General features: G+C 30.9%; 2 protein-coding genes across 2 annotated transcripts; one reads left to right on the top strand and one right to left on the bottom strand.

Annotated features, from left to right (window-relative positions):
• On the bottom strand, positions 1–3,452 carry LOC149876334 (uncharacterized). The gene is made up of 5 exons (XM_090075584.1): positions 1,374–3,452; positions 1,085–1,294; positions 642–848; positions 488–550; positions 1–209 (listed from the first exon to the last, which is right to left on the bottom strand). The coding sequence occupies exons 1-5, from the start codon at positions 3,125–3,127 to the stop codon at positions 140–142; spliced, it is 2,304 nt and encodes a 767-aa protein (XP_089931710.1). The 5' UTR covers positions 3,128–3,452; the 3' UTR covers positions 1–139.
• A 611-nt stretch (positions 3,453–4,063) lies between these two features.
• Positions 4,064–9,045, top strand: LOC149876333 (zinc finger MYM-type protein 1-like). Its single transcript, XM_090075599.1, has 2 exons — positions 4,064–4,172; positions 7,544–9,045. The coding sequence occupies exons 1-2, from the start codon at positions 4,064–4,066 to the stop codon at positions 9,043–9,045; spliced, it is 1,611 nt and encodes a 536-aa protein (XP_089931725.1).
• Positions 9,046–10,899: the final 1,854 nt, after the last annotated feature.

Here is a 10,899-nt window from a genome sequence, read left to right as displayed (position 1 = left end):
GCCATAACTAATTTTTAGAAATATTTTTACATAAACTGATATTACAATAAAACATTTTTATTCAACAATACAAAAGTAATGATGCCATCCATACATTATTTCAAATCAAAAAATATAAAATTGTCTTTTATTTGTGCTTTTAGGGTACAATTTCGGCTTCCCCAGAATTTCTTGAGCTCATGTCACAGGTTCCCATAACAGGAATCATGCTGAAAAGTAAATTTATATATAAAAATAAAGATTAGACAGTAAACTAATCTTCTTCAACATAAAATTATGAATGTCTTAGATTATTAAATAAAAATAGGCTGTACATGTTAAGTAATGACTGAATATCTGATTAAATTCATAATTTAATATATTGCACATCATTGTTAAAAAATTGATCATCAACTAAACTAATCATAGTTATGATGGTTATTGACAATTATAAATAGTTTACTAATAATTTATTTCTCATATTTTATCGGAATATATATTGCTTCACCTGATGTCAGTCAATGTGTTGGATACAGAAGTGGATTGTATATTTTCACATACTTTGATTTTTCTGAAATTTCAAAAAAGGAATAAATCACAAAAATGTATGCTTCCTGTTTATTGTTATTGCTATTATTTCTTTTAATTAAAATTATATTTACTTTTTTTTATTAAATAAGCTTTCTTTAACTGGAATAACAAGCGTTCCATTGATATGCTCACTGAGAGTATAAGCAGCAAGACCATTATCTGTTATTCGAAAGGCATGGAAAGATCGGGTTCCTCTTATTGGATCAGTCATCTTTTGGTATCGAGTCTGTAGAAATGATTGGCATTGAGAAACAGCTAACTTATCAACATAGATGAATCTAAAATTAAAAATCATATTTATTCATTACTATATCATTTTTACTAATTATTTTTCATACTTTTTCATTCATTACCATTTTTTAATTTTTTTTTTTTTATCATTTATTTTTTTATTTCAATTTTATTATTATTTTATTTTTGTATTTGAACAAATATTCATGATATGTTTGAAGTTGAATTGTAACAATGTTATTGATTCAAAATAAAATACAGTTAGTGAGTGTAAAGTACTTACTCTATTCCTTTAATCTTGTCAATACAACAGTTCATAATTCTTTCAGCATTGTTAAGAAGGTGTCCCTGGAGTGATAACTTAGACAACACTCGTTTCACAGTACCTCCAATACCGTCACATACATTTTTGCCGTGGCTTGTGGCAAAAAAATTCCAGGAGGCTTCTACACCAAAATCGTGTTTGTGGTTTGCAAGATTCACTAAGTTGTATCTAAAATCGTAAAAATGTATGCTGTACAGCTTTACAAAGGTTGTTAATAAGCCTATTATTACAGGTATAGATTACTCACCGATTTTTGTATTGTGCAGCTGATCCATCACTGAAATAATGAATGTGTTTCAATTCTGAAACCAATGATTTGAATTTTGGTAAAAGTTCTTTAAGGAATGAGTGAACTGCAACATGGTTATGATCCATGGAGTTTGACAGTATGCAGTAACATTTTGATGTTAAGCCATTGGTTGTGTTGTAGTAGGCAGCAAATGGATGTAATGTCACTTGAGTGGCTGAGAAGTATGCTGCTTGTATGGAATTTTGAACAATACATGTATAATTTTCGGCAAAGTCACCTATAACCAGAATTTCATTTTGCGGTAGAGAATCCTTCAGATTTCTAAGGTATGCAGCTTGTCTATGCCTGACAAATTCATGAATGGATAGTTTCCAAATATCGAGACTTAAATTTTCAATGAACACATGTGCATCTTCTGTGATTGTTGTTAATTCACTGCGGTCAACATTTACCCATTGTTTGAAAGTGTAAGTGTCACTATTTGTAGCATATCTTTCCAGTTCCATCTTTACAGCGTTAACTCCGCCACAGTTTTCACACTTGTGGAGCATGCATTCTTCTGAATTTACACTGCATACTTGTATAGCCATCATGGTTTTTAGCTCTAAGGTACTATCAAGAGCACAAAGTTTGAGTTTTGGGTTTTCATGATACTGACATACGCAAACACTGTGTGTACCAGAAGACCCTGCCAAAACACACCATTTAGGCCTTAAACTGGCAAATGTGGAGAAACCAACCTTTATTTCTGGGTATTTTAATTTGAACGCAGCATAAAGTTCCTTTAAGTTGCATAGAATTAAAATTTTTTGTTTATGTGATTTTCCTACATCAGTATTAACACTAATATAGTCTTTCTTGCCGGGAAGTAAACGAGAATTTTCTTCATTTTCATAAAACTCTTTTATTGTTTTAGTAACATCAGGTGTCAACTTCTTTGGTTTGTTGTTTTCCAATATTCGATCTCCAAGTATGCCTTTTTCATCCCTTAGTTTTCTTGCCTCTCTTACCATATACTGTGTAGTGTTAAACTCTTGCATTGTAAATTCAAGTGTCCAATGTATTGGGACAAGTGTCAGCAATTTTATTTTTTCAGTTATGTTAACTTCTCTGTCATACTTCTCCCTTAACTTCATAACAAAATAGTCTAATGATTCTGCTTTAAGAGTTGTTTCTGCATCACTGGCTTCAATGATATTAACAGAGTTTACTGATTCATTCAGCCTTCGAACTTTAACTTTGACTCTACTTTGAAGTTGTTCATAGCTTCTTTTTTTGCTAATTATAGGGGAATGTCCAAACGATGTTAAACTTATGTTGAGATCTTCAACATTTTTTTTTATATGTCCATCATCTATATAATCAGGATCATTTTCTATTTCAACACTGATTCCATCATTTTTTGCTCTCAGCTTTCTTAAGCAGGGACAACATATCTTTTGGCCAGGAATTAGGGAGTTGTGGATGCTGTGATGAACAAGAGTTATAGGGGTTAAATTCTTTTTAATGAACTTTGTGTGAAGATTCAGAGGATTACAACAGCTACAAAAATTATTGCCATAGTATCGAAAATATTCCATTTCATGATGAGTGCAAATTGTCTTCAAGTTTTGTACACTAATTCCTGTTCTCACGCTAAGCAAGTATTTATGTTCATGTGTTATATCACAAACATCTGACTTTGAGACATAGGATAATTTGTGGCACTCTTGATTTAAATGATCACCTAATGAACACGTATTGTTAGTCATTATGCCTGAATAATAATAAATTTTTACTATAAACTAAGAGTTAATAGTAAAAATTTCAAATGCTTATAAACTAGTTTCTTTAGTGACTAAAATGTCTTTAAAGTGTTTATAATAATTTAAAACTAAATATGTTTTTAAAGATGTTTTACTTCAATTTAACACATACTATGAAAGAAAAACAAAAACCTAAGTACTTTATTAAAAAAAATTCTTTAATTATGGCTTAAAGTTTTCTACATTTTACTTTAATTTACACACACACACACACACACACACACACACACACACACACACACACACACACACACACACACACACACACACACACACACACACACACACACACACACACACACACACACACACACACAGATATATATATATATATATATATATATATATATATATATATATATATATATATATATATATATATATATATATATATATATATATATATATATATATATATATATATATATATATATATACAGTGCTCGAAGTGAGGCGGGATGGGGCGGGATGCCATCCCGTTACCTTTTTAAATTTTGAAGACCATCCCACCTCTTTTTTTTATGCATATTTTGGGGTGGGATGCCATCCCGGTACATAATAAATTAATGGAAATTTTATTTTATTTTCCTCCTATAAATAAACTTGTAAAAACAATTTTAAAGAATTTAAATGAACTAAAGTCTCAGCTCTTATTTAAAAATTTGCGGTAGAAATTTCAAAAACTAAATCGATAATTATAAAACATTGTGTCTTTTCTTTTGTATTTTAAATAAAAAGTTACCAAGCAACAAAAAGCGACATTGGTTTTTTTTTTTCGATAAAGTATCATTAGAGTTTTTTTTGGTGAAATAAAATATAGTACACAGTAGATTTACTCAACATTAAATGTTATGATTTAAAAAAAATTTACTTATTTTAAATATGGGTAAATGGCTAGCAAGCGGAAGGAAAAGAAAGTTAAGCAGTGATAGTTCTAAAAGTAATTTGGAAAATGACACTGAAATAAATAAAGAAGTGACAGATTTTTCGAGTATTGAAACTTGCTAATCCTTTCCTCAATGTGATGGTATTTTTTTTCAATTATTTAAAAATTGGTAAATACAAAAAAATAAGACTTGTTTAAAAATAAAATGTTTAAATATATCATTGTTTTTTGATTGCTTAATGACGTTTGATGTGAAACTCAACTCAATATTTTACGGTGACAGTCTCTTAAGAATATAACGGACCTCAAGTTGTTTTTTTAATATAGGTTTTTTACTATAGGGATACTCTAGGGATTTATAATTCCTTTATTTAATCTACACAAAATACGAAATCTATAATTTTAGGATAGGTGGGATGGTGATTAGAAAATATTAAAAACCATCCCGCTACCTTTTTTTTCCCACTTCGAGCACTGTATATATATATATATATATATATATATATATATATATATATATATATATATATATATATATATATATATATATATATATATATATATATATATATATATATATATATATATATATATATTTACCCAGCAAGCACACAACGTTGAAATAACGTTGATCAACGTCGATCAACGTTATTTCAACGTTGTTTCAACGTTGTGTGCTTGCTGGGTATATATATAAATATATATAAACGCTCATATCTTTTAATAGGTGTCATTTTAACATGTTACTGAATAAATGAAAACTTTTATTTGCTAAATAATATACTATACATGAATATTATTTGCTGTCATTATTAGTTTGGTACAAGGTATCAGAAAATTTTACTGACTATTTTAATTAAGCCCAAAATTTGTCGATTTCCATCAATGGCAATTTTTAACGATGTATATATTTTTTCTGTTAAACAATAAATGAAGATTTTTTAAATTTTAATTCTACTTTTATGGCAAAGATTATAGTTCTAAAATTATGCATAGTTTATTATACATCAGAAAAAAATTATAATGGCATAAAAGTAGTACTTTTTTCAATTTAATGAAAATTGTTCAAGTTTTGTGTGCTGATATTTTTTTCTGAAATCAAATAAATAAGCTGCACCTTGTTTTTTATCTAGGCTAAGTTACATTTATTTAGTAAATAAAAAAATATGCATTTATTATATTACAGAAAAAAGTTATAAACGTATTAAAATGCCAAAAATACAGTTTATTAAAAAGTAGGCTTCCATCGCAAATCTTTTAATGCCGATAATTTAGTAACGGATAATGCAAATGCATTGAAATTTTCAAATTGTTCATATTTTATTATTATTAACATAATTTCAAAAGAAGAGCAAAATCTGAGACATAGTACCAACAACTTAGATGGAAAATTGTTGAAATCTACTGGAATGACCCATTTCCCTGATGTAAAATTAGAGTGCCTCCTGAATGATTGTGACCTGCGGAGAAAAATCTGCGTGTTTCCATTTCGCTAGAACTCCTCCGCTTGGTCATTATTTAAATGCGTCTCTTGCACTGATCTCTATAATAACTGGATAGCGCATCTCTAATATCAAAATTGACGCCAAAATCGCCATATTGGAAAGCCCCAGAACAATGAAATCTGATATGTGCGATAAAGCGATAAAGCGATAAGCCGAAAAACAGAACTTAAAGCTTACGGGATTAAAATTTTTGGGGCTTTCCAATATGGCGATTTTGGCGTCAAAAAATAAGAAGTTTTGCTCGGAGTTGCGCTATCCAGTTATTATAGAGATCAGTGGTCTCTTGCAGTAAAATGAAGTCATGACGCATTTTCTCGAGTTTGTGGATCATTATTTTCTGCTTTTTAACATCAATAAGACCACAAACATTTGCTGAAAAAATACGTACTGACTCCATTCTTACAGAGTATTTTAAACAAATTTTGCTTTACGAATCCAAAGTTTTTGAGAAACTTTGAATTCGATTTTGGAATGTGTACACGATGTGATTGCGACATAGCACAGATGGTTCGTAATGAATTATTGATGAGAAAGCGTGGTCAAAATTTTCTAGTAGAAAAAGAACGAGCGGATAAAGCGTGGTAGAAAAGAAAAAGATGAGGGAAAAGAAAAGAAACGAAATAAACGGCCATTTAATGATATGTGATTTTGGGCGCTACTGCACTTTCGCACCCCCCCCCCTTTTTTTTTTTTTATTGCAGATTATGATAGAGAATTTTATGCTGATTCAGAAAAATATAAAAACATGGACCTGAAAATCAACGGAAAGTGCTCTAATTCGAAGTCAAAGTTGTAAAAAATCCCACTAAAAACCCTTATATTTGCCATTTTGAGAATAATAAGTTAGTGATCTTTTAGCTTATAGAAGCAATACATTAATAGTATGGTTTTTACGTTACAAAAGTCGTTAAAGTATGTTTTTCCGAAGTGTCATCGTAGTGCGCAATGCGCTCTTACATAGCCATAAGCTACTCAGAGCGCAATATTGTACACGCATGCGCAATTATTTTATTATAACTACGATTTATATTTCACAATAAAGCAGGTTTGGATTGGCGGTTAGGGTTAGGGTTAGGGATAGGGATAGGGATAGGGATAGGGATAGAGATAGGGCAATACAATAATAATTATTCATCAATTTGTCTACATTCTCACATTCTAAATTCAACCTATACAGAGCCGGCTCGTAGCGTGTGCGAAGTGTGCGAAACACACAGGCGCAGCATTAAAAAGGCGCAAAATTAAAATTTTGCTTAGAAACAAAATATATTGATCTTTCAAGATCTATAGCTAAAAATATCAAAGGTACTAAGTCCATTTTTGTGAAAACTGAGTTATGCCCCTTGTCTAATCCCAATCAGTTTTTTTTACAATGTTTTCTGCTAACCAATCAGACAAAAGTTTACATTTTATGTTTACTTCTGGACAAGATGGCCGACATTAATGCTGAAATCGGTCCCCGCCTTAAATTTCTATTGTCAGTTGTGAATGACATATCTGCACCTTATTTTCCAGATTTAAAAAAGATTTTCTTGAATGTTTTTATAAAAAATATACAAATCTCTTTTTTAGTCTATTATTTATATAATTATTTTTGCACATTGTTTGTTTTGGTTATTTTTTGTGCATAATTATTTTTTGTTAGTAATATTAGATCTAGCTAGTAAAATTGCATGCAATTACAACTGCCTATTTTGATGCAGATAGTGCGGTTTCAGATTATAATGCATTGCATAATGAGTTGTTTTTTGCATATTTTTTAAAGTTTAAATAATTAAATTTAAAAAAATGATTGTTATTATTTTATTATAAAAAATAGAAGGTATTATAAAGGCATAAAATTTTAAAGAACTTGCATTAAACCAAATGAAAAATAAATAAAAAACCCAAGCAAAAGGATTAAGACTGTTAGACTGTTAGATAAAATTTTAAGTATTATAAAAAAGGCTAAGTATTTTTCGATTATTGTAGATTGTACACCAGATAATAGTCACAAAGAGCAAATGTCTATTATTATACGTTACGTTAACATTGCAAAACAATTGGATAACCAGGTTATCAGTGTCACAATTCAAGAAAGTTTTATAGGATTCATAAATGTATTAGATACTACTGGATTAGGACTTACTGAAGAAATTTTGAATTCATTGGAATCAAATAATTTATCTGTCATGGATATTCGTGGACAAGGATATGATAATGGATCCAATATGAAAGGTAAAAAAATTGGTGTACAGAAGCGTATAAAAGATATAAATTCACGAGCCTTTTATATTCCTTGTGTCTGTCACTCCTTGAACTTGGTTGTTGCGGATGCAGTCCAAGGATGTTTAGAACTTATGAGGTTTTTTTCACAAATTCAAGCTTTGTATAATTTTTTCTCTGCAACTACAAAGCGTTGGCAAATTTTTGAATCAAAATGTTGCAAATTAACAGTAAAGTCATTAAGTACTACCAGATGGGAAAGTCATGTGAATGCTGTTCGTGCTCTAAAATTGGGATTAAAAGAAATTTATTGTGCATTGAAAGAAGTTGTCAACATTGAAAAAGATTCTATTACTAGATTAACTGCTGAATCACTTGCATCAAAATTAAAAAGTTTTGAATTCATATGTGGTGTTGTGGTTTGGCACGATGTATTAACTGAAATTAATTGTACTAGCAAACTATTACAATGTCAAACTGCAGACGTGAAGACTGCTGCAAATGCATTAAAGAAAACTATCAATTTTTTTGTTACTAAACACACTGAAGATTCTTACAAAATATATATTTCAAAAGCCAAAATTCTAGCTAATGATGCAAACTTGACCAATGAATTCAGTTCTATTTCACGTGAAAGAGCAAGAAAAAGAAAAAGGTTTTTTGATGATGAACCTTTTGAAGAAGATGGTGATATACAACCAAACCAAAAATTCAAAAAGCAGTTTTTTGATATTCTCTTTAAAATAGCTAAAGAATCAATAAATGAACGATTTGAAAGCTTTTCAAGTACAATAGAACCGTTCGAGTTTTTGTATAATATCAAAGAAATTGATAAAATAGGAGAAGAAGGCTTAATTAATAAATGCAGATTACTGGAAAAAGTATTGACTCATGGTGATTCAAAAGATGTGTATTCAGAGGATTTGTTTCTGGAACTTAATTTGTTATCACGGAAATTAGATGGGAAAAAATCACCGGAATCTGTGCTTAAATGGATATATGATAGTCAGCTTGAAGAACTGTTTCCTAATGTTTGTATTTCCTTACGAATATTATTAACACTACCGGTAACAGTGAGTACAGGGGAACGTAGTTTTTCCAAATTAAAATTAATAAAAAACTATTTACGATCAACAATGGGCCAGGAACGTTTAAATGGTTTATCAATAATTTCCATTGAAAACAAAATTGCTGAATCTGTGGATATTGATACTTTAAGATTAAATTTTGCAAAATCTAAAGTTAGACGTGTTCCGTTTAGTAACTAAAAATATGTTTAAAATCAAAAAATTTCTTAAGAAAGTTATTGTATTTGTAGTATGCATTGTTTTATGATTTAAAAAAAGTGACATTTTTTGCGAACGAGCTCGGAATTTAAATCTAAAAGGCGCCTAATTTATTCTCGCACACATATAATATTTTTCACAAGCCGGCTCTGAACCTATATTTGAAATCTTCCATTAATTTCATTTCGTTATAACACTTTCGTTAAAATACTTTAAAATAATAATGTTAAAGCTAATTGAAACCAGGTCTGCTTATTGCGCAATGTAACGGTAATTAATTTTCGTTAAAACTGAAAGCGTTTTAAAAAAGATTTTTAAAAAATGGCGAATATCAGGGATTTTTAGTGGGATTTTTTACATCTTTGACTTCGAATTAGAGCACTTTCCGTTGATTTTCAACTCTATGTTTTTATATTTTTCTGAATCAGCATGAAATTTTCTATCATAATCTGCAATAAAAAAAGGGGGATGCGAAAGTGCAGTAGCGCCTGATTTTGTGAATGTTATGATGCTTGATGAGATGAGTGTGTGTGCTTAAAGATTTACAATCACGCAATTTTATAACCAAAAAAAATATCGAAGAAATAAACAAAGGTAAGTCTCACATAAAATAAAAAATAAAAGGAGGAAGGTTACTTTTGAGTTTTCTTAATGTCCTTCTTTTGAGGCGTCGGTGGGGGAGCCATTCGTTTGGCAATGGCTTTTTCGACTCGGGCGACGTTTTCTCCCGTGTCTTTTTTATTGTTTTTGCTGTCCACCTTTTTCCACCCTTCTTCCGGCATTTCTTCTTCTTCGTTTCTTCTGGAGCTACCTGCCTCATTGATTATAGCATCGAGGTCTCTAAGTTTTTGAACCATTAATTCCGTCTCGGTGTTGGTTATTTCGAGAGCGGTGATGCTTTCTCTTTCATCAACGAGGACTCGGATTTCTTTTACAGCTATTTCTTGTTCTTTCGTTTGCTGTAATTCGATTTCTTTCTCGATTGGTTTCGTAATTGGTTTTTTCGCGTTGCTAGCTTTGCAACGATGATCGCTTCGGGTGTAGTATTTAAGTTTTGTTGGTTTTTTTGGACACATCTTTGTTGTGGGGGATGTGAGGTACCATATTTTTCGCAAAGGAAAGATTTCCCCGCGAAGTAGAGGGCGATTTTAACCCCTTCTATCTCGATGTTATGTGGAATCTCATCGAGCTTGACTGAGGGCCGGATTCGGAAAAGTCTTCGTCCGTCCTTCAGGAGTGGGTTGAATCAATAGCTGGTGAGTTGAATGGAGTACACCTCAGCTGTAAATGGTTTTATTTGTTCCAGGATTTCGTCGTCTTCTACCAGGAGATCGCATTTTATGGTAATAAGGAAGCCGATTTCGCTTCTGACTTTCGACTGGACTTTTCGGTTGCAGCCAGAGATGGTAAGTTCTGAATCTGCAAGCATTTTGGCATCATTTTTTGATCGAAATTCGACGATCCAGTTGCCTCGGTTTGAGTATGTGAGGCCGATCATCTTATTCGCGCCGACGATTTTCGTAATCTTCTGTTCTAATTCTCTCGCTCTTTGTTCTTGATTTAAAAGGTTGAAATGTTCTTTCGGGTCCATAAAAATATTCAGGTCGATGATACGCTCTTGCCGCTCAGTCTTGCTCCCAACGGTTTTTGCGAAGATGCCATGATGAAAAAAGTAAAAATAAAAAACTTCTATAAGAAAAAAAGAAAGTAGAAAAAAATAAACGAAAAAGTTCGCCAAAGTCTATAACTCTTTTAACGAAGTAGCCGATGACGAACGGTCTCTTGCAGGCGAAGAAGCTTCTTAAAATAAATCTAAATCTATCTCAGCTAAAAATT

This window comes from Hydra viridissima, unplaced genomic scaffold, assembly GCF_058129835.1.
Source record: "Hydra viridissima isolate aposymbiotic clone 2 unplaced genomic scaffold, HvirCarnegie_v1 scaffold_22, whole genome shotgun sequence".
Taxonomy (NCBI): Eukaryota; Metazoa; Cnidaria; class Hydrozoa; order Anthoathecata; family Hydridae; genus Hydra; species Hydra viridissima.
This window is presented reverse-complemented; position numbering and strand designations above follow the sequence as displayed.